General features: G+C 41.1%; 1 protein-coding gene across 2 annotated transcripts; it reads right to left on the bottom strand.

The window, feature by feature from the left end:
• Positions 1-343: 343 nt before the first annotated feature.
• On the bottom strand, positions 344-23,292 carry psme4a (proteasome activator subunit 4a). 2 transcript variants are annotated; one of them, XM_062400581.1, is made up of 47 exons: positions 22,582-23,292; positions 21,327-21,467; positions 20,972-21,088; positions 19,806-19,862; positions 18,188-18,232; positions 17,011-17,160; positions 16,382-16,445; positions 16,216-16,290; positions 15,690-15,812; positions 15,509-15,601; positions 13,788-14,053; positions 13,462-13,648; positions 13,277-13,366; positions 13,117-13,181; positions 12,141-12,291; positions 11,948-12,046; positions 11,777-11,846; positions 11,594-11,661; positions 11,255-11,470; positions 10,488-10,645; positions 10,244-10,339; positions 9,848-9,903; positions 9,683-9,739; positions 9,547-9,602; positions 9,055-9,153; positions 8,818-8,880; positions 8,645-8,740; positions 8,329-8,460; positions 8,006-8,215; positions 7,462-7,598; positions 7,060-7,113; positions 6,806-6,935; positions 6,588-6,669; positions 6,328-6,481; positions 6,132-6,201; positions 5,899-6,024; positions 5,656-5,808; positions 5,441-5,545; positions 5,246-5,337; positions 5,034-5,165; positions 4,701-4,909; positions 4,482-4,567; positions 4,234-4,362; positions 3,539-3,694; positions 2,120-2,282; positions 1,884-2,017; positions 344-1,759 (listed from the first exon to the last, which is right to left on the bottom strand). In XM_062400581.1, the coding sequence occupies exons 1-47, from the start codon at positions 22,776-22,778 to the stop codon at positions 1,625-1,627; spliced, it is 5,544 nt and encodes a 1,847-aa protein (XP_062256565.1). In that variant the 5' UTR covers positions 22,779-23,292; the 3' UTR covers positions 344-1,624. The 2 variants fall into 2 exon arrangements, with proteins under 2 accessions (XP_062256565.1, XP_062256566.1); XM_062400582.1 differs by lacking the exon at positions 19,806-19,862.
• Between the last annotated feature and the right edge of the window lie 1,007 nt (positions 23,293-24,299).

The following is a 24,299-nucleotide window of genomic DNA, read 5'->3' as shown; positions in this document are numbered from 1 at the left end:
AATACAAACATAAATATACGTGTATGTGTGTGCAAGTGAAAGTTTAATTTCAGATAGCTAGTTTAGCAATTGAACCTGTAACTTAATCAAATATTTTACAAATATATATATATTTACATGCATAAATGTAATATATTTGTAAAAAAAATATTTGTTGCGTATACAGTTTTACATGCATATATATATATGGAAATATATATATTAATTTAGCTTGCAAGCTTAGCAGAAATCTAATTGTTTTATTAATATACTACCGATTTATTTGTACTGTGCACATATGGGTAGATATGAGTTATTTACTACAGATACAATTTTTATGTTGAATAAAAGAAAACAAATGCAATTTTTGTTAGAAACAATTTATTGTCATTTCAGTCGATAAGCAAACAGTACATCTAAAAAAAAAGAAGAATTCGCTGCAGTTTTGGCACTACACTATACATCAGTGAGGTACTAAATGCTTCAATGCTGTGACTGATTTCAAGTCATCAGGGGAAAAGATAAGCAAACCAAAACTTTGCTGGGTTTTAGAAAAAGAAAAACGGTAAATGATAAGAGGGAAGAGGTCACAATTATGGACAGGCAGTTTGGTTATATATTCTTGCACCGAGATACATGAAATGCTAATCAAACTGTGCTCAGGTCCTCACAGCAAACGTGTCACACAGCACAGCAGCGGGGAGTTAGCCCTCTCCCTTCCTTTGCACGAGTAGATGAGAACTGACTCTTGAAGTTCCACCATCTACTTGCTCTCAGAAATGATTCCCACGAAAAAAGTTAGCACTTCAAAGAAAAAAAGGTCATATAAATAAATAAATATGTTTGTGCATATTTGCTATACAATGTTATATACATACATGATGCATATAATCATATATAGATCAAACAGCCACACAAACATTGTGTGTTGCAGGTTCATGTCTCACCTTAAGAGACCATTCCTCGATAGTCAGTTATCTGTAGCTGGCTACAAATGCTTCACTATTGAACGACAGTGTCCTACACTGGACATCGTGTTGGCTCAGAGTTGATTCTTGGGATAGGATCCTGAGAAATGTGTGGGACACCAACAGATGTCTTCAAGCATCCCATAAACACGCCGCACGCATATAAACCCGTGCACATGCACACAAACAAACCAAAAAAGGGGGGGGGGGGGAACTGCTGTACAGTAATGTTACAAACTGCAGGTCACTCATCCCTGCAATGATTGATCCTTAAATATTAAGTATAGTAGAAATGTAAAGGAGCTAGATACATAAATACACATCTTATCAATCATTCTGTGCGCCACAACTCAGTCGACTCGTGTGCCAGTCTTTACCCTGGGTGCCAGTGTCTTTGTCTTCCGTCAAGAACTGGAGCCGTGGTTCCCATGCAGGCTTGAGTCTGTACGGTCAGTCGTCCCACGCTGACACAAGTGAGACACAGGCAAACAGGTACATCTTTAGAAAGGTGGCTCCAGGAGTTGTCTCCTATCCTCTCTGGGATGATCCCTTCAGCAGTGTCATTCGATGGTCTTCAGTGATGATTCAGGTTTAATATCTTTTGGGTCTGCTGGTGAAAACGTTCGGTGAATTGTATTTCTGGAGAACGGCGTCACGTGTCTATGCTTTACCGGGCTTCAGGCATAGTAACAGGGGGAGACCAGCAGGTCAGTCAGAACGAGCAGCTGGTCGTCTGTGAACTGCTGCTTATGTTGCTGCCAGTTGTCATGGTGAGTCCGTCTGAAGTTTGACAGAGTTTTCTTCACAGTCATCTGCGGAACAAAAACACGCGTTATTGTCTAATTTCTTATTCAGCGACAACACGATAAGAGCGAGCCAACTGAAAATGAGGCCCACAGCAACAATATAAGGTGATTAATAGGTGACTCTACATACTTCAATGGGTTGTGTGTCATTGAGGTGAGCGCTGAGGTCCATCAGGAGCTGCGGCATCCAGGTGGGCACATCGTATGGGCTGGACAGAATACAAGCACTCAACCCGAGAACACCAGCATGGCGCCGCACCAGGTCTACACAAATTCAACAGGAGGGATCAAACTAAAATGAGACCACAGCATAGTGAAAGTATCATTGCATATTATTGAGTAGTTCATTCTAAATTTGTTCTTTACCAGCAGAGGGTATAGTGTCCACTATAGAGCCGAGCTCCCTCTTCCTCTTCTTGGGCAGGGAAGTCTTGCAGAGGGCCTCAAAATGTGCCTGCATGGCGGCGTCCATGGACAGGAAATTGCACTGAAGGAAGCCACTGAGTGTAGTAGCGGCCATTTCTCTCACCTGGGAAACAAAGGCAGATCAATGATTTGGGGAAATTGAAGTTCACAGTGAATGGCTTTATTATGTAATAAATAAAGGAAAAGTAACTGAAAAGCTAGGGCAACCACTTCCTAAAATACTGGTATAACTTCTGCATTTGCTCAAATCAAAGTCGGGTTATGTACTCGACTAAATGACAGGACATGACTGTATGAAGCTGTGCGTCTTCAGGTCTTGCCATAACAATCAAGGCCTTGTTTAAAACAAATGAATGGATTCAGTCGAAAGAAACCTGGGAGTGCTTATATTTTGAAACGGGTACAGGAAGTATACATTTATGTCTGTGACATATTCAACAGATAAACATTGCTCACAAAATAGACAATTATCTGTCAGTATTAATGTTTATCCGTTGAATTTATGTCACAAACATAAATGTTTGCAACACATCATTTACCCGTTTCAAAATGAAAGCAGCCCAGCTTCCCCGTTGACTGAATCCGTTTATTTGTTTAAAAAAGTGTGAGCTAAGATGGTTTGTAGCACATTTCATGGTTCTCTTCTCTGTTCAATACTTTAAATGGGTTTTATCCAGATCTTTGAGAAACATTCTCCAGTGGAAAGGCCTCGAAAATATAAATACGACCACTCACGCACATGGGTTACAGCCTTTTTTTTCTTAAAAGAAACCACATTCCTCATGAGTCAAGCTCGGTTTTGTGTGATCAAGCTTCCTCAGTGATATAATAAAAAGGGACTAGTGCATGCATTAGTTTTTGTGTATTTTTTTCAATCAAGTCATAATAATAATAAGTGAATATAGCCTATAAACTAGGCTTAGGTTAATTTCAGAGGCCAAACAAAAAATGGCTACTTCCATCCATCCCCCACTTCTCCTTTGTCTCCACTCCATCCCCTCTCTCTCTCATCCTCTTTCAATCTGAACGCTATTTCCATAGCAACAGATTACTGCAGCCTGTGGTTTCCATAGCAACAGCTCGAGGACTGGAGGGGTGGGGATGAGTGTAGAGCCAAGAGGAGAGTGCTGAATCACTACAGTGAAGCTGAGAGACAGTGAGAGTGCCTGCTAGCATAAACAAGTACTGGGCCATAGCTTGGTGATTATTATATAATCAGACTAACACGTGTTTGTTCATGTCTCCAACTGTTAACCAGTGACCGTTTGTGCCAGACCGATCGAATGTTTCATCTCCTAGCGTCAACATTTCTCATGGTTTCTAACATTGAGCTGGTGTGAATGAATGCTCGCAGTTTACCTCAAGCTGCTCGTCCTCCAGCAGTTGGATCACGAGCGACCGCACGTCGTTTACCGCTTTCTGGTCAGTCATGAAGGTGAACAGGTTGTAAAAGACCATGATCTGGAGGTATGTGAGCACCGTGTAGCGAGCGTGCCAGGAGCTGCTGCCAGCAATCTGCAACAGACATACCCCACATCAATAACAGACACTGAGCAGGAATTTGACAAATGGAATAAAACAAGGCCAGGATGAGCATTTATGTGATAATAAGGTAAAAATCAGAGTTTGTGAACATAAAGCCTATAGAAAGCCTTCTCTGCATATGTCATCAATCAACAGCTTCTGTTCAGATCAGTTCTTGATCAACCTTCCATAGAATGTTGGACATGTGTCTTTATATATTGATGTGAAATTACATTTGTTATCATATTGCTACCAGTAGGGCAAAAGAAGATGTGGCCTAATGGGAATTCTCTTAAGTACTCTTACAGTTTTATTGCCCAGAGAAAATTGTATGACACAAAACTTACATTAGATAATGACACAATATTTAACGTCACTGAATAATTTAAGAATGAATCATGAGCAGGTCACACTCTTTTTGATCTCCTATCTTTTTTCTTATGATCTCAAGGGTTGAAAGATGAGGTTGTGCCCACTCCCTTGATACAGGTGAGAAGTGGAATAACAGCCCCAGTGGCCAGATGACTCACCTCCTGCAGAGCATTGAGGACCATGGGGATCTGGTCCGGGTAGAGGAGTCCCTGAGACATCAGAGACAGGCAGGTCTTTGCATCCCTCTTCAGCTCATCGTAACTGTCATCATTCTCAACTGGAGCAATCTGGAGCAGAGGAAGCAGATGGGTGAATGTGTGGGCTAGCGTCATTGTTGAGGAAACAATCTAAAGCGGGTAGTGACCATTCTAGTTGCTATGAATGAATGATTGAATGAGTGTTTCACCTTGAAAAGCAGGGGAAGCAGCCGCAGCTGTTCTGGCACAGCAGTGGAGAAGGAGCGACCAGCACTTGCAATCAGCCACTTCAGCACTGCAGAAGTTTGAAGACAGGTGTATTTTATTTTCATCTTGTTTGAAATTATTTCCTGCTTAAAAGAAAATTCCCGATTCTAACTTGTAGAATTTGTGACAGTTGAGTCAACATTGATAGGTTCTCCACCCACCTGTCTTAAGAAGCTTGATGGCTTGCGTCCTCTCATCCTGCACCCCCACGTCGTTCTCCTCCATCACATGGTTCTGGATCTCCTCGTCACCCTCATTCAGGGGCTTCAGCTGCAACAAAATCCGCTCGGTGAAGTCAGAGATGCGCGGAGACGTGGTCGGCTGGGTGTGCGGCAGGTTCACATCAATCATGAAGATGTACGTGAGCACGCTGGAAGGAGACCAAACAAGAGAGCATAAGTTGAGAAACAAAAACCACAGAAATCATTGTATAAACCTAATGATATCAAATGATGCATACGCGCTCGCTCGGGGTGTAAAAGACAATAACTCACCTTCCGATTCGCTCTCGTACATTCTTGTAGACCTGTGTGAGTTTGGGCTCCAGGTATTGCAACAACCTGTGAAGGAGCTCGGGAACGCGCCACTCCTGCTGAGCCAGGCCTCCCTGCAGCACGTACAGACGGCTGGAAAGGAAAAAGACGCAAATAATCAGCGTAAGTCAGTCACCTCAAAATCTGATTCATGCAGCATCCTTTCAACTCACCAGGCATCCACAAAGGAGCCACCCTCGCCATTTACTGGAGACTCCATTAGCAACTCAAAGAGCCAGTAAAGTTTGCGTGGGTCTCTGCTCTCCTGTTAAGGCCAGAAGAGTCAAATGGAAGAAAGCATCATGGAGACATGTTAGGGAAATGGAAGGATAAAAACAAGATGAATATAAGGGGAAAATGAGGCTTACACAGGCTGTGGCGATGCAGGTCCCCCAGTCTGCGTAGGTTTCTATCGTGATGTTTGTGAGGGCCATACGGAGAAGTGGACACAAAACCTCCCAAAGATTCTCCACCTGTTAACACAGCAGACGTGTGCGTCCTGGTTTGTTTGTTCTTATCGAGGATTGAGGGTCCAGAATGACATTGTTCATCAGCTTGCAAAAGGAGAGTTTCGAATTCATACCTTTGTGTAGCTCCAGTGCTTGCAGCCTCTGATCAGCCCAGAGATGATCTCCGCAACACAACGCTGTTTGCTCTCGTGGGTGTCTGCCACCAGGCGCACCATGTGTGGCTTCAGCACTGGCAGAAAGGCATCGTTGAAGTTGCGGAACAATCCCTGGAAGGGCAGGAGAAGGGAAGATTGTTTATTTTATTTGGCTGACTTTAGTGTTTTTAGTTACAGAAGAGTTTTGTGGGGAAATCTTACCTTGAACAAACAGAACCTGCGAGGGCTGAACTTGTCCTTGCCCTTACGGTCCTCAAGGGAAAGAAACTCAATAAACTGGTTGATGAATACTGGGTCGGAGAAATGGTCAAAGATGATCTGCTCCCTCTGTTAAAAAGGACATACATTTTTTACTATTTATAGTTAATATTATTTTCTATTACTGAAGGTGTACATTTTTTCCTAGGCGGTGTGTATGATATTAATGCACAAACCTCTGTCATTTCATCTCTGGAGAGATTCTGTTTGGGTTGTTCCTTCATTGGTGCATACATCATTAATTTTCTAGAAAACAACAATGGACCAACAATATTTTAAGGCAAATCATGGACAAATAAAGGCAATGAAATCTAGTTATGTAAAAAACATTAAGTAAGGGATGAGAAATACAGGTGTTATTAAAATGAGGACCTTGGCCAGGAGTGGTATCCCCAGTGAGTCTTTTCCACAAACACAGTCTGATCCCAGTCCTTCTGTGTGCGTGGCAGACTGCTGCTGTTATACTGGAGCCACTGGTTGTCCGCACGGTCTCCTGCTACTTTATCACTGAGCTCTTTCACTCCACCTAGCAGAGATAAGTCAAGACTTTTTAGATCTAGAATTAAAAATGAGACACAAAAGTTCACGTTTATTCACAGAAACACAAGAGAAAACAAAGTTATGATGCTTACAAAGCTCAGAGGGGCTGACAGGGACTTTCTTGTGGGGTCTCTTTATTTGTTTCATGATCCCTGCTACGGCTGATATCGCCACCTAATGGAGAGAATAGGACATTTCAAGCAAAATGTCTAAAGGAAAGCCTGGAAGGCATCCTGACACCGTTTGATAGCACCGTTATAGTGTTTCATAGCACTACTACTGCATGCATTGTAAATTGTGAATGACAGACCTTGCGGACGTAGAGGGAGTCATGGTTGAGGCTTTTGACAAAGAACATAACGGCAGGTGGTGGGAGTTGTTGGTCGTCTCTCAGCAGCAATGACAAGAAGCCAATTGTAATGTGTTCAAACTTCCAAGGCCTGGAACAATAAACAAAGCAGGTGTTAGAGGATTATATATATACACACACATACAAATGGATGTACGTGTATTAACATTATTATTATAACATGATTATATTATTACAACAATTAATTAACTTACATGTTGCTGTTGCTGAGGCAGTCCAGCAGATCACCAATGAGGTGTTTGTATTTCCTTCAAAAAAGGTATGATTATTATTTCATATTTTTGTAAGATTTATATGCCAACAATTCTATTGGTGATGCTTTATTGGCATCAAATATCAAGAGTAGGAGTATTTATTTTGCTCACATTATTCTTGAATACACATAAACACATAATCTTGACTTGGCTGTGTCAACATTTTGACACATTTTGTTTTATGCATAATGTTGAAAAAAATAATATTAATAAGAGACTCAATACATAATTTCAGGTAAAGCCTTCAAAGTAGTTGTTCAAAAGGATGAATTAGTATTCAAGTGATCTTTTTGGTCTTTGGTGAGGTGATGAGTCTTTGCTTTGTTGCTGGTGTGAACTTACTCAACAGACTCTGAGTTCTTGAGTGCCTGCCTCTTTACACCCTCGGCCGTTTCTTCCTCTGAAGGGACGGGGTCCTCAGGAAGAGGATTTCCAGTGGTCATAATTTGTTTGGCCACAACACAGCTCTCAGCAGGGATCTAAAGGAATGGTAAAGATTAAATATACATATAAGAACTGATTGTAGAAGGAAACCTAAACCAAGCATCATTGGGAGAGTGTTATTGATACAAAAATATGTAACAATGCTTTTTATCATTTTTTTTATTAAATGTGTCCTTAACAGATATGTTAACTGTCCCTTTGGAATATTGAAAACAATTTCTTTAACTCTTTTTTAAGAAACAATTTGTATTTGTGAGGTTTGTATTGTCAGTGTCAGCCAAAACTTCTTACAGCAGAGAGTTGAAGTGCTTTTATGAAATTAATGCAACACCTATATGATTAATTATTGAGATATAGTATATCATATCATAAGAAGGAAGATATCACTATTGTCTTGGATTGTATTATCGTTTTGTGTATTTTTTGTGTGTGTTATTCTCACAGAGAAGTCCATGCCGATAGTCTCATACTGGCGATGGATTTTGTCTGCAAGGTCATCAAAGAGCCGCACAATGGAGGGCTTCTCCAGAGACATGGCTGTGCTAAGGCCAGAGCGCACGATGGCGGGCCACGTCAGCGTAATGCATTCCCAGTCGTGCAGGTTGGCCAGGCACACCCCGCTGTGATTCCCCAGAAGACAGTACAAGGCACCCTGGACACAAACAAAGGAAATATGAGAAAGTTAGAAATGTAAATTCCTTAATATGAAAATGTGAATCCTTATTTGAGGGTTGTTAATGGTAAAGAGTGAGGGTACTGTCATACTTTGAACTGTTGCTGTGTTACACTGCTGTTGTCCGGGTTGAGAAACTCAAGGACGTGGGGGATTTGATCTCTGCAGCAGAAGTTATAGGTTCCAAGTGCAGTGAACAAGACGTTCTGGGCTCTGCTGCGAACCTGGAAGCAAATAAAACATCTTTGTTCAGGTGAAAGTCAAATAGTCTTTTTAATCTATAATGTCTAACAACTAATCTGGGATTTAATGCGAAAGAAATGCACAGAAAGCATATGAATAAATAAATAGGGTTGACACACTGACAATGCCTTGATAAGATGTAGACAGATGTCCAGAAGAACTCACCTGACTGTAGGTGCTTGTGGAAAGCCTCAACAGATCTCTCATCAGCTCCTGGTGGATGCTCCTGTACTGACATCCTTCCACAGTCAGCTTTCTCAGCTGAAATAAACAATACAGAGTTTAAACCGTGAAATACATTGATATCCAACAATAAAACGTATCTATTAAAGACTTACCTCATGCTGGAGCATGACTCTGTCTATTAGCAGAGCTCTGATGTGCTGCTTTCTGCCGTGAAGCTGCAAATACAAAAAGCATTACACTTTCCGTTGTCGGTCAGCTTAAACATAAGTGATAACATCAGCATCATTGATGTGCATTATCTGAGCCCTCAGGGAGACACTGAAAGGTTTCTGAATCCCTCTGAAAAAAACTAATATAACAACATCAGAATGAAATGATAGATTTCTCACTCTGTTTTCCATTGATTTCTTCACAAGGTTGAAGCTCTTCCAGCGGGAGTCAAACTCGTGTTTTTGAGAACCTTTGAAGTGCAACAGGTCGCTGATAATCTGAAAGGTAACAGACAGAAATACTTAATCATCTTAGGTGATGAGATCTATACATCATCTAATGGCAATTTGATAAGTCTAAGAATTGAGGGATTCAAGAAACCAGATGTGGGTCCAATAAAATCTGTTAAAGACTGTGGCTGCACAAGTTCCCACAGCACAGAACTTATGCACAGCTCTCTACTATGGCTTTCCAAATAGCCATTATCATGCAAGTGTAGGTTTTGCTTAAAGGATTTGTAATACACTGGTATAAATCAGCAAATGCGGGTTAAGCTTGTGATAAAGAATAACAGTTTTTCTTATGAATTTTCTATATCGGATATTATGCTGCATTCACAAACAAATAGGTGGTATTGAAGTATACAGGTCATGAGTTTACTGCTTGCCCACCTTAATGATGGAGAAAAGTGACTTGGTGTCATCCTCAGAGTGCTCCAGGATGTATTCTGAAAGAAGAGGTGAGGAGTTAAAGTTGTTTAATAGATATCAAAAAACTCAGACAGTGTATAAATGAGCCAACACTTACTCAGCAGCTGTCTCATTACACTACAGATAGCATCTCTGTAGTTCTCTCTGGATGCATCTGCAGGTGGAGATAATATTACAGTGTAAGATTATACTATAAAAAACGCAATCATTACTCAGATCTATAGTGAGCCAAACCTTTATCATCCCACCGCAATATACGTACCATAATCAATTCCTGTGTAGAGGACGGTCTCTTCTAGATTCACCATGCTGTGGACCCTGGAGAGTCAAAGCAGGTTGGAAACCAGTTTAACTACTGAACATTTGAATTTATATCTGAAAACGAACGTTGTGGACATTCAAAGCAATGAAAATATAGTTACATTAATTAAAAGTGGGAATGTTTTCTTGTTTTAATTAGAATGTGCAAATCCATTGGAGCTCAAGCTATGTGGGTGTTTCTACAGAGTATACTTTATATACCCTGGTCCTTCTCTCCGTAAAACTCAGCATAACCACTGAGTATTTTCTCTAACGGTCACATTAACTAACTTATGTTAACCCTCACTGCCTTTATCTGGTGAGGACATAGTGTGTTAATGTGAATGCAGCTGCTCACAGTTCAGGGATGGGTTCTCCTTTCAGTGGAGGCATCAGAGTTCCAGCACCCAGTATGCAGTGCTGAATAATGGTCAGACTTTGTAGGACATCATCTCTGAAAATCAAAATACAAACAACTATGAAATATACACAATAAATACATTTCAGAGCCAAACAAAAAGTCTAGAGCTTGTGGCATCATTGAGAATCAAAAATCATATTTCTGAAAAAACTCAGAACAGCAGTCAGTTGTTCCTCCTCACCTGCTCATGTCCTGTTCTCCCTGTGCAAATCTCTGAAGGCGCTGAAGTTCCGGCTGGAGGATCAGGTCCAGTAAATAAAACGCAAAAGATGTCTCCTCAACACTGGGAACGTGCCACCGGATGTCCAATTTCCACAGGTCCCCAGGCCGACCCCAGTCCTACATGGGATAAAAACAATGGACAAAACTTTATAAGAAATACTGAGTTTTGTAGAAACAAATTGGCTTAAATGACAAATTGACAGATGATATCCACTATAAATGAGTGTCAGTAAAAAACGATCTGGCTCAGGTCACATTTGTATGTGGACATATACCCAATAGGAACGGAATATCTGAAAATTCAGATGGTTCGAAGAAAAAAGCATTGGCATTTCCAGTACTTACTGAAAAGCATTCACAATTTACTGTTTATTGTTTTTTACTAAACGTTATTCAAATTAATCATTCTTTACAAAACTGGATTTCTATTGACACCAGTCTATTAGGGTGTCTACTGGCTGAAAGAGAGGGAATGAGTTCTAAAGTGGCTAGCCATACACTACATCATTTAATTGAAAATGTATAAATATACGCATACAACATCAATAACAGAACACTTAAAAGACCGACGTTACCCATAATAGATTTCCAGGGGCCTACACTACAGCTGGAAACTGAGGAAACCAAAACTGGGATCCTCATCTCATTATCAAGGAAGTCACTTAGATTCTTTCGTACTTAAACTTCAACACAATTAAATACTCATCAATCAATCAATATTTGTACCTTGATGGGGAGGTAGTCCTTGATTGGTTGGTGGAAGCCTCCTGGGATGCTGCAGTACTCGGTGGGGTAGATGAGGACAGTAGATCGAAGGATGTGGTGAAGCAGGTTGCAGGCCAGAGTGTAGCCCTGCTTACACTTGAGGTGCAGTGTCAACTGCAAAATCTGGACCAGCTCAGACCGATAGGGCAGGATCTTTTCACCGTCAACACGGGACACCTTTATAGCATACAGCAAGAAGGGGAAGACATATTGTTTCAACACAGAACTCTAGATGGGAGGTATTGGCAAATATAGAAACGTAAAAGTTAGTGTTAGTTAATCATGGGTATTCTAAATCACCTCAGACAGAAGCTGAAGATTCCACAACAACTCCTTATCGAGCTCCTCCTCATTCAACACTTCCTCGTCTGTAATCCATACAAATTTCTGTCAGGCAAATGACTCACAAATACTCACAGAATAAAAACCCCTTCGAAAACCACCTCTTATAGAAATGCTTATTCTTGTGTGGCGATCACTTACTGACAGCGATTTGGTTTATGGCATTGCAGCAGTGTGGGACAAACATCTTGAGAGACTCTGCAGGGTGACACTGAAGACAGAAACACAGCGAGGATGAAGAGAGTAAACAAATACGCTACAAGTCGTTGATGCTTGGTGTCTAGATGAAAAGTCTGAGTGGACAAGACTGACCTTTGAAGCTGCTCTGCACATGTCAGCCACCATTCTCCCAGCTACACGGGTCTCAAAGATGTTGGTGGTTGCAAAGTTGAACACTTTTACCAGAGCCACCTGTTAAAATAATGTGACAAATTTGTAAACATGGACGTGTGTTTGAGAGAATGAACATGTGAAATGAGATAAGGGCGAGAAGCTGAATCTTAACCTTGAAGATGTCCAAAGAACACTGAGTGAGGATGGTACTAAAGGTGGAGGACAGGCCGAGTTCTACCAGACTCTCCAAGTGAGTCATTTTCTCCGTTTCTGTTTCCTCTCGAGTTTGTTCCAGAGTGCTGCTGTCGATCAGGGCAAAACATCTGTATAGATACAAAAAACAAGTTACCAAAAACAATATATAAATATAAAGATTTTCTTAAATTAAAATATCAAATAGAGAAACAACTTAATGCTGTAACTCCATTCATTTCCCAACAATGCACATCAATTACTAAACTGAAAACACAATTTGAAGTAAAAAAAAACAACTTATATCCATGTGTGTTCTAAAAAGCAGCTCTAACCAGTTATCCCAGTCCTTGAACAATCACACAGAACATTCTGATAGACCTAACGATATGGCTGAGCCCACGAGAATTTATCCTACTGTTCCCAATTTCTAATATACAACTGCATGAACACACTGTCTGATCTTTGTGTTTAGAAAAGAGCCGACGCCATGGCGCCTTTTTAGAGTGGCCGCATATTTACACTGTTATATCATAGGGATTTCCAAAAGGATATGGAGCCAGTCAGTGGGAAAAACACAATACATTTAAGTATTATGATTTAGTCGCGAGGATAGCACTCTGATGTTTAACCAGCACTTATGGAAAGCTTTGCAGTATCTTCCTATATTTTTTATGTAATAAAGACGGCAGCATCTGAGATGACAATGTAAATACACGCCCTTAGCCTACATGTACACTGCAGTTTCATACAGCTGCTGGGCACACTTACTCTGGCCCCTTCACACCTCCTCCCCTCAGACCAACGTGTACACAGATCTCAAACAGGGGCTCTCTGGAATTTAATTGATTCATAGTGACTGAAAACTTTATTCCCCGTCATTGGGTTCACAACTGCTGCAGATGAGTGAAGTGTCTCTTGATGCAGACAGTGTTTTTCATCAGAACTCCACGTACCTGTCCATGAACAGAAGCACAAAGTCTTCAAACTCAGCTGAGGCCGAGCACATCTCTCTTTCCACCTGAAAATCATGAGAAAGCAAGTGTGAAGTTATATGCACAGATCAGCAAATACAAAACTAATTAGGAGAAGGGGAGGAAAATAGCAGCTGATCACCTCTGTTAAGTCAGTTCTTTCATGTAGGGCAGATGAACAGTCCACCAAAGGCACAAGAGTCACAAATGTAGCAATAAACTGGAATGTGATCTGTAGGGATATGAATAATGTTAATGTATGATGCACAAATTTTAACCATTATATCGTCACCCAAAATACGGTGGGGATTGAAAAGTGGAGCACACCATGCACTTGCTGAAATCATTCGGGTCGACGCCAGGCAGAGCCCTCATGAGCAGGGGCAGCATGTGGGTGGGCCCCTCAGGAAAGCGCTGCCCACCTGACACCAGGCTCCGTGCCACACCAATCATGCAGCTCAGAGTGGCCGTCAGCTGGTGGGGCTCCGTTAGAGTCTCCAGGGCTGGGTATGTTCTATAGCAGAAACAGGGAACAATCAGCCATTTGTCTTAACTTCAAAAAGGTGCTTCTCTCAACGAAAGCAGAAAAACTAGCGACAGAGCTCCAGATTCTTTAGAAGCAGAACTTTGAAGAAGCTTGAGTGTAGACTTACCTCTCCAGCACAGGAGGAATGACTAGCTCAGGCCTCATTAGAGCCAGGTTTTGCAGGGCCTGGGCTGCATCTAGGCTGCCCGTCTTGCTGAACATGGCCAGCAGAACCGGCTGCATCATGCTCTCCACGAAGTTTGTGATATCCTCCTCTGTGAGCTTGTGGCTCTCTGGTATCGGTGTTAACCACGAGGGCTTTCTGTAGCGCTCTCTGTGCAGCCGACGTACTACACTGGCTGGGAGACGCTGGAGCAGCCTCATAAGCTTCATCTGTACATGAGGCCAGAGGGACAGAGAGACAGATACATGACAAAGGGGTGACAGACAGGTGGACAGTGTTCGTCCATTTAGTCTGGACAAATGGAGATGTAGAGTTTGTCGTATTGCAAATATGTGGAGACACACATGACATAAACATAAAACCACCGACCAGTTAACTGTGAATACAGCTTTGTATGAACATGTATCTGCAAATCCCCTCAGTGCAGTCCAATCTCTTCATTGACATTAAATCCGACAAAGAACACTCATTTTGTGAAAGTGACTAAATTAATATGGGCACCAATAGTCTGACTATTGACCTTATTCTGAATAAGAAATTGTGTTTATGGTGTTTACATGATTTGCTAATAGAATTTGCATAGAATATGTGGCCTAGGTGGTAGAGCGGGCGTTCTCCAACACGAAGGTTGCCAGTTCAAACCCCGCTCGTCCCCACCTGCATGCTGAAGTGTCCTTGGCAAGATACTGAACCCCTAAATGGCCCCTCATAAATGTTGAGTGTACTAAAAATGTAAGTCGCTTTGGAAAAAAACGTCAGCTAAATGACATGTAATTTGTAATATTCCCTTTTACATGGTACACAACAGTCTGATTGTGACTTGTATCAAAATATAATCAACTTTTTTACATTGGAATCCAGAGCATGTGTAATCAAGCAGTTGGTAACATTGTATGTTGATATCACAAAATGCTGTGAAAACTCCAAGTTATAGGTTTATTGTGATTAAGACGTATACATGCCTACATAATGCAACTAAAGTCAGAATACTCCACGTGTCTTCATTTAATTTTTACTTATCAAGAATATGGCATGAGCCTTCTTGTTTTCCCACAGTTCATTGGGAAATAACCACAGTTTCACTATTTACTCTCAGTCGATTGCAAAACATTGTTTACATGTAACAAAAACTGGATGATGAACATCTCGCGTGTTTTGAAGCAACAGCCGAGAATACACATAATTCCGACCCCCCCTGCCAAAAATAAAGGTTGGTGGATGTGGAGAGGTTGTTGCCTGTGGTATTACAAATCTAGTACAGGAGGTTCTGCATAACAGAAAGGCATGTGGCTTGGTTCCCAGTGACCTTTTAGTGTCACAGCCTCCTCACTCACATGCCACTTTTGGACTACATACTGATGTTAACCCAGACAGCCAACAAGATACAGGAAGCTTCCAGAAAGTCACTACGCCTTCGGTCATTGATAAATGCCGCTGCCATGTGTACTGTTAAGGCACTTTAACATGATGCTGGAATTATAGTTGGAACAAGCTTGGTTAATGATGTACTGGGCTCTATCTTTTTTTATTTTAGCTGTTGATGATAATTATCATGTTCCTCATACTCAAAATGTTTATATTTAAAATATTTATATACGAGAGAAAATCATTGTTTATGTTTTTTCATTTTAGCAGTCACACATCTGAAGTAGAAAAAGACTCACCAACCAGCGACCATGGTTTGATGGGTGGAAGAATGATGTAATACTGTTGAAAAGGCCACTGAGCTGTGCTTGGGTCTGCTTGCTGGGTCCTCCCTGAAAATGACAACAGATTTTACTTAGACAAACTTTCCAAAGTTTTATGAAATTATTTAAAAACATGTTTAATGAAAAATGAACTAACTAGGAGGGATGAGACCCAAAGCACCACATGGCCGATGTCGTAGGCATTAGTGACATAACGTGAAACCATCATCTGACTGGTCCCCACAGGGAGATTAAAGCTCCTCAAAATTCTTGTGAAAATCTAAAAAGAAAAAGGGGGAAAGTTATAGTCAATGTCTTAATAATAGATGATTTTTAAAAATGAGTATACAAGCACATGACATGTTATTGCTTAACAGTTAGAAGATCCTATTTATGTTTACCTGTAACACATACTGGTGTTGTCAAATGGCAAAGATCTAAACAGTCACAAACATGATGCAAGTCACTTCCGCATTACTGACCCTGGGCAAGTTAAACAAGGAAACATGATAGTTTGTGTCTCTGACAGGCAGCAATCATCATGAAATACACACCAAGAGCCGAAATCAGGAAGGTTAAGCCCCACATGAGAGCATGTGCCACAAACCTCAAAACAAGCAAGTATGAAATTGTGTCATACATACTGGAGAGGGGGGGTGTTCAGTAAAAGGAGGACAACAAACCTTGGGGATATAAGGGTCCCAATCAATGTAGCCAATGTTGTCATAAGCCAAGCGGGCAAACAGACTGACCAGATGCTGCAAAGAAGTAGGACAACATGTCACACAGTGAGCACAGCACAATGAAGTGTACTTCAAAATATGAACAAACATTTTTGGATCTACTCACCACTTCCCAGCTTGGTAGATTTTGCACAGAAGCCCATAAACTGATCATTTCATCAAACCACAACCTGTCGACGGATTATATGGTTAGAAAAGCTGATACAGTACATGTTTCAATTCACAGACATAATTTTTTTTTTTTTTTATCATCAACACTGGTCAGTGGGATTAAGTACACATGTTTATTACAAAAACATAATTTGTAATAATTCTTTGTTGCCTTGCTCAAAGTTTATGTTTAAAAAAAAAAACAAGAGTGGCTCTGAAAATAGGTGTTTGGTCAACAATCAGCAACAGCTCTAAAGCATTATGTAAGATGTGACATTTAACAGAGGCTCTGGCAGTGTTAAGGGCCCTCACTCGCCACAAGTCTATACTGCGGTGTAACGGTGTGGGAGAACACGAAAGCCAGACAATTGTGGTAATCAGAAAAATTGAATGATGATTTTGAAGTAGTAAAAGTACAGGGATTCAGTAAAGAAATCAATGTGTGTTAGGAACTGGTTTGCGTCAGGACCCATTTATATGCGACAGACACATTTAAACCTCGTCATTAATTACATATTTGATATATCTCGTGGAGTACTGGCTTGGATCTCAATCAGACGTAAGAGGGGATGACAAGTTTCTTACTTGAACCCCTTGTCATGCTGCTCTGGCGGCAAGGTCGTGGGGAGGAAGAGCTCAAAGTAGCTGATTGCTCTCTGCATGGTGACATCAAACGGACAGAGGAGTGGTCTCCATTCATCTAGCATCTCCTGAGTGGCAGACTCTGGAAAGTATCTGCATGAACAAAGAGAGGGAATTTCTTAATTTAACCAATGGCAACGGTAAGGAAAGAGGGTTATTAATATCATTCACCAGCAATATATATGGACGCTTGAGGCATCTCAACCAGCAGAGCAGCTTAGAGAGTGCTAAGAAAATGGACAAGCCTCTTAGGTCACATACAAATCACATTCTCAGGCCTCAGAACACTCAGATGTTCAAGACTAGTGACAACACTCACTGGGAGACTTTAAGAAAAACCTAAGTTAAGTTCATGTACAGTTAATAGGTGCTAAGACCTTGAATGATGTCTTTACACCAACAGTTTCCATTCTTCAAAACAGAAAACTGAAATAAAGATGAACCAGCAGCTTCTGAAAATTAAATGCTGATTGAAATGTTCCTCAGACAGGAGATAAGTCGATAACCAGGCACATTTTTAGCTGTTTGGGTAAATCCTGTGGTTCCACCATGCTCATGTTCCCACGGGAGGATTTCACGGTTCATTAAGTGCCTTGGTAAACCCTGCAGGTTATATCAGGTCACCTAGTCTCCTCAGTAATTCCACATCCACTGGAGGCCTTGATAAAACTGTTATGTCGCCTCCTGCATGGTTGCTGATCCACATATCACTCTCCCTTCTTGCCGTAACAGGAAACTCTCACATAAGACAGAATTAGATGAGATAATAGGATTATCTGCCTAAGTGTAGAGAGAGAGGACGAGTCCGAGTGCTAGCCAAATATATATGCATGCACCACAAGGGTGAGCAGAATCAGGGACCTGCTGGTGACAGCGGAGCATTGGAATGATTAAGCACAACACTAGGCTTGGTCACCCACTACAGCATCCAACATTTAAACAAGGGGTTTTTCCTTCATGTCGGTTTAGCTATATGCGACTCTGATTTTCCATGAATCTTTCTTCATGTCAGTAAATCAAGTTAGCAGAGGTGATATTGATAATATAAATGAAATGTCTGACTCCTATGGGACAGACATTGCGAGGGATTCAAAGACAATAAATTTGAAGATGTACTTACTGACGGGAGCTTTTCACAAGTGTTTTCAACACATTTTCCACAGAGCTGGAATAAAAGAAAAAACAAACAATGTCATAAACGTGTCCAAACAGTGGATATGTACTGATGTTAGAGTGACAGGTAAACAGCCCTCACACCAATGCAACTTGACTTTGATTGCATGCACACAAAAACTTCTTTACACACCTGACTGGTAAACAGTGGACAAGCAAACTTGAATGTAGTGAGGACATTGTAATAAAACTTTTTTAACAGCTTATAATCTGTTTTCTGATAATGGTGACTGATGTCCGTAGTGGTTGACCTTCCTGGATGACCTCATGCTAATATACAGATTTATATAACATTATTAGATCGTCTAGTTCTTCCTCCAATAAGGTTCCACTTAAAACTGAAGCACAGCTCACAGTGGTGGTTTCAGGTTTACTTCTTATGATTAAATGTCTAACACATAACAAACTCCTGAAATGTTTCACAACACATACAGACTGCAAACGCAGGACTATGGTGAAATAAAGCTTGAGACCAATATAACCACAGCTTTTGAGCTCTGACTCACAATCCCACCTCTCTGCTCACATGCAAGCTCAAGCCATGCCTAGTTGGAAATGCCCTGTCAATCCCACTCAACAACAACTGGTTATAGAGCTCCACATCATTCAAGTCTTTTTGTAGCCAACACACTCCACAAATACTCCAACAATGTATGAATCATGGGTGACACTCTGCAAGCCAAAATGGAGCTAAATATAACAACATACATATAAATGCACAGTTTTACTCCGATGATTCAACAGGAACCCCACAACACACAGGCCACAGACCAGGGTCAAACTCATGCACAGCGAAATCTAGCAACAACAACAAGAGCTAGTCAAACCCGAGTGTCCCTTAAAAAACTGCTCAGGGACTCGGAAAGAAGGAACCCCAGACAACACTCTATGACCTTTGTATCTGCATTGAAGTGAACCCTCACGTTCACCTAAACACATTCTGGGAAGGGAGGAACCGTGACAAGAGACAGCCCTCTCCTCCGTGACTCCTGAAAACGCTGTGTAGCGGTGCAGGGGTATTTAACATAAGCGCGAGCAAAGAGGAGGAATATGTAACAGCAAAAATTCCCCTGAACATGAGTCAAACAGATTATAGTTGAGAGATAATTAATGTAAATACTAATGCCACTGCTAAGCTTATGGAGTTATCAATGTTACATAATGTTTTATAAATATCATGAACTGTAGCGTCTGCTAAAATGTTTGTCATGATTTGTTTTCCTATATTGCCGCCATGTAATCCACTATAGCTGAAATACAGGGAAATACACCATGAAAGATTAGAATACCCCTGAAAAATATGAAAGAACCTACACTGTGTGTATTATCACTCGCTCATATTTGAAATGGGGGGTAGGAGAAGGGTAGAAACTCTGTTAGCTGCAGTGCGACAGTCTCCAGTATGAGTGAAATGTTAACATTGCTTCAGTCTCCATTTTTTCTTCTGTCACACGCTGCGTATGGGGTGTCCAGTTTTTGTTTTTCACATGCAATGTATAAAGAAAAAGAAAGTGCCTCAAACGATGATTTCAAAGTAAAAACACAAAGAGAAGTATTGTCCTTACCACCTCTGAACCAATTTTAGAATTATGTGTTTAGAGGATGAACGAGGCCGTGGGGAACTGAATGTGAAAGGAGACAAAGGCATAAAGAACACATTCAGCATGTGATAAAGTGCCAATCACCCAAAAAATCAAACATATGATGCATCAACTTATACAATTAATTAAGTTGTCAGACTTTGGTGTGCATTGTGGTGATTCTCTGACAGAAACGAGTCATCAATCAGCCAAAGCAGCTTGTATTCATCAGCTGTAATATAAACAAGATGTGCTAACCAGGCGTTTTTGTGATGAACATACAATGTTCCCATAGCACCATATTAGAGCACCTCGCACTGCTTGCTAAGACCATCGTAGGGAATATCCAAGGGTGTTGAAAAGACTGAACCAATATTGAAACCTCAGCTAAGAGTAAAGGTCACAGCAAACATTGTACCTTCTGAAAACCAGTTTTGAAGGTTGTGTGGCAAAAAACAAATTCCACTTCTCCAACCATCTTCCCACTTTTGCCAAAGCGATCAGATTTCCTTCATTCTTAAGAAACCCTGAAGAGTAACGTACAAGAACTGACTTGAACATTTTTTTAACCGTGATTTATAAATGTGACTGAAATATTCTGTTAACAGTTCTTTTGTAAAGTCAAACAAGTTATAATTTTAAAATGAAAAGACAGCTAATCCAGGTTCAAATGGAAGGGCCTTTGTGTGTTACACTCGATCTGGACAATGGGAAAAGCTCAGCAATGTACAGGTCAATATAGTGAGCACAACAAAGTATTGATCCATTGACCAATATCTAATTTAAATATGTTATAAGTACAGCAATACCAAAATGTTTGGTCTGGTTACTACAATATCTTTCCTCTGTAATTAATTTCACTATCTATATAGAAGTTGAATTGCAGGGGCAAAAAAATAAGATATTTAACAAGACCTTGATGGCTGCTGAAAGTGGTAAGCATAGGAAAAATAAATGAAAACATCTACATTTCCAAATGTGGCTACTAAATATTTGATACGTCACAAAAATCTGCAAATTTCTATGATTTCAACGTAGAGAAAACACACTCATTCCTGAAAGTATCAAATTTTTTTCCTGATTTCTATTTTAAGTGTAAATGGAAAACGTATAACAATAGAAAACAGCAACAACAACGAACAGAGGCATACTTGGGGAACCAGTTGAGGCCCAGATGCTCTGTTTTTGAGAAAAGAATCCGGTCGTGGAGCTCGTACAGTGGTCTCCATGGCAGCTCAAGGTCCTCCCTTGACAGCAGTTCCCTTTTCCTGTTAGTTGAAATTGAATTAACATAAAGATCATGGTTCATACAACTTAACACAATGTAAAAATGCAGAACTCAACGTATAGTCTGTGGTTGGTTTTCAGGATTTGTTTTAAAACCATGTACCGTTAATCTTGAGGAAACAATGGCCACTAAATAATATATTTATCTATGAAACTTTAAGTATGAAGAAGTTACATGTATACAAGGTGTTGCTTTAAACAGATGGGGCCCATTCTTACTTGAGGAGGTTGATAAGAAGCCGAGCAAGGCCCTGCATCATGCTGATCTCCAGTCCGGGGATCGTCACTAGCTCGTAGAGCAACTTGATAAACAATACATGGTCTTCTTTGCTGAACTTCCGTCCATACAGCCTCATGTACCTAAATAAGAAATACAGATTTAGGGATCATTGGTCCAGTTTAGACAGGTATTGTAAACAGTGAGAGCATGGACATGGACAACGCAAACTCAAGGTGTTTATATTTTTTCTCGTTCAAAAGAAAAGGCAGATTATAACTAACACTGACATCGAACGATACAGAGTGAGAGCACAAGTTTGTTTATTTTACACAAAGTTCTAAAAGCTTAATTGGGACCTTTGAAATTGCCCATTATAAAAGGTCTGTATTACTTTTCAAATGTCAAATTACCAGCGAACAGAATCTGGGTCACCCCCACAGTAAACTTTCCATCTCTCTGAGCCGGCACTGACTCACTCTTGGACAGGCCAGTGTGCCAGCATTGGGGACTGAAATGGATTAAAGACAGCCCGGCAACAGAGTACAACAAAATGAAACAGCACTCTGTCATATCCCACTGTATTTCTACAGGTGGCATGTGACATGTTACTAAATTACTCAAGCAGGAGGAATATAAAGGGGGTGAAACGTAATGATGGGACGTGTTGTGTTGGGTAAGACTTGGTTCATCAGATTGTCAGTCAACTTTGCAACAGTGCATATCAGGAGTGTGGGTGTGAATGTTTGTAAAGTGCACCAACCACACCAAGGCAATTTCCTGTATGTGCAAATATGCATGGCAATAAAAATAATTCTGATTCTGATCCTCTGAAACAACTCTTCATGCGTAACTGATTCGAACGCGTTTGTTTTTCTCTGGAGAGATCCCTTGAGGGTTGTCAGCTGGCCAGAACACGAGGCGAGCAGCAATGTCAATGACCTGCTGCTGCTGCGCCTCCTGGGTCAGGTCGTGTGGTTAACAGTCTGTGGCCGCTATTACGAAACTGTCACCGTCCCTAATCAGACACACTGGGTTGTTTGTAGCCTCACAACAACACATAAGCTACGGAGCAACACATGCTTTCCCCACCGACTGATGCGATCAGGGCATTCACCATACTGAGTTCAAGCTTCAAGTGTTGCCCAACATAGAACATGAGACAGACAGAGAGGTGTTTGTATGACTGGGGGATGATACAACAAAAAATAAAGATGCTAATGTCATGCTAGCACGACAGAGATTAGTGCTACTTACGTGGAAAGTTTCCTCGTCCAGAACAGCACCCCGGGCCATATCTCTCTGAGGAGAACCGCTCGGCTCAAGTTCCCTTTGATTTTGCTCAGAATCAAATTTGATTCCGCGTCGAGCCTGTCCGCGTAAGGCAGAAGTTTGTTGTAGGCGATGTCTTTTTGAGGAGTGAAACCCAGCGTGTCCACCTCAGCCTTCTTCATGTTGCCAACCCCAGCCGACTAGCCTCGCCGAGCTAGCGCAATACTCTCCACTGTTTGACTTCGCACAGAGCTCCCGGCGCAGGGTTGTTATGCTAGCGTGACAGCTAATATAGCAGCTAGCGACTTCCGAGCTAATGGCTGAACCGGGACCGTTGCTTTGGCCCGCGCACACACTCACACAGACACACACAAACACACACACGCTAAGTTAGGAGATTCACAACTTAGGTAACACGCTAGCTAGCCGCCTAGCTTAAGTTGAGTCAGCTTCTTTTGCCGGAAAACGCCAACATTATCGGCGTCATCTTTTCAGAAATGGTGACACTGACGGAAAATGCGGGTGTTTCGGGAGAAAGCGTCGACACTCGCACTTCTCTCCTTCGGCTAACGTTATCCTAACACTCCCCCCTGGTGATCCGCTAACGGGCTAGCTACAGTTAGCACCCTACTACGAAATCACAGTCATATCCCAAGGACTGTCGACGTCGACTGATCCGTCCAACTACGGCAAAGCAGACTGCAGACGACACCCATCTACCAGCCAGAACACACACACGTCACGTCCGGGTCCACTGGCCGGTAGGGGGGGGAACTCCATTCCCCAGCATGCTCCTCTCCATTCATGCTTTTTATAAATGTTTACCCTCTGGCCACTGAACAAGGAAGACTTGAAATCCACTTAGCACGTGCCCTCGGATGTCTGTTCCACTGCTGCTCGTTCAGGTCAAAATAACAACCAGATGTGGTGTCTATTACCCTGTGAAAACAACCCATGGGGTAATACAGACAACAAGCATTGATTGACCATATTCTGTGCAATATTAATTATGTCTGTGCAATACAAAGGTTCATGTAAATATGATCACACACATGCACCTATTTTTCAAGTTTTTACACTGTATATATTAGTTTTATTACATTCTTATTATTATCTTATTCATATAACCTTGCTGCAGTAATATTAGAAATTTCCCCACTGTGGTACTAATAACGGATTTTCTTATCTTATCGTATCTTATCTTGACACTTTAAAGGACTAACTGTACTTTGCACAATCCAGTCTCTAGAGTTCACTTACAAGATATTGCCCAATCCATCACCTGCTGCTTATAGAATTTTATTTTCGATTCCTATTTTTATCTTTTTATATTTATACTTGCACAAACACACCACAGCAAATTCCTTGTATGTGTCAACCTGCTTGGCAATAAAACCCAATTCTGATCTATCTCATCTCATCTTACAAAGGCAAATATATATGTGTCCAAAAATCCCAGCGGCGTTGCACTCCCAAGCGTCTCAGTCCGCAGATCACTTTTTTCTCCAAAAAGTGAGGCAAAATGCAGGTTTTAAATTCAATGAGGACATCTAGAGGGGAACATAGAAACAGCTCACCTTCAAAGTAAAAGTTCAGGAGGACGGAGATTTGATTTGATTAGTAATGAGGGACCCTTACTCCATTTGCTAGATGATGGGAACAATATGGCATTTATTTGATCACCGAATATAAACCAGAAGGTT

Source organism: Platichthys flesus, chromosome 12 (assembly GCF_949316205.1).
Source record: "Platichthys flesus chromosome 12, fPlaFle2.1, whole genome shotgun sequence".
Classification (NCBI taxonomy): domain Eukaryota; kingdom Metazoa; phylum Chordata; class Actinopteri; order Pleuronectiformes; family Pleuronectidae; genus Platichthys; species Platichthys flesus.
This window is presented reverse-complemented; position numbering and strand designations above follow the sequence as displayed.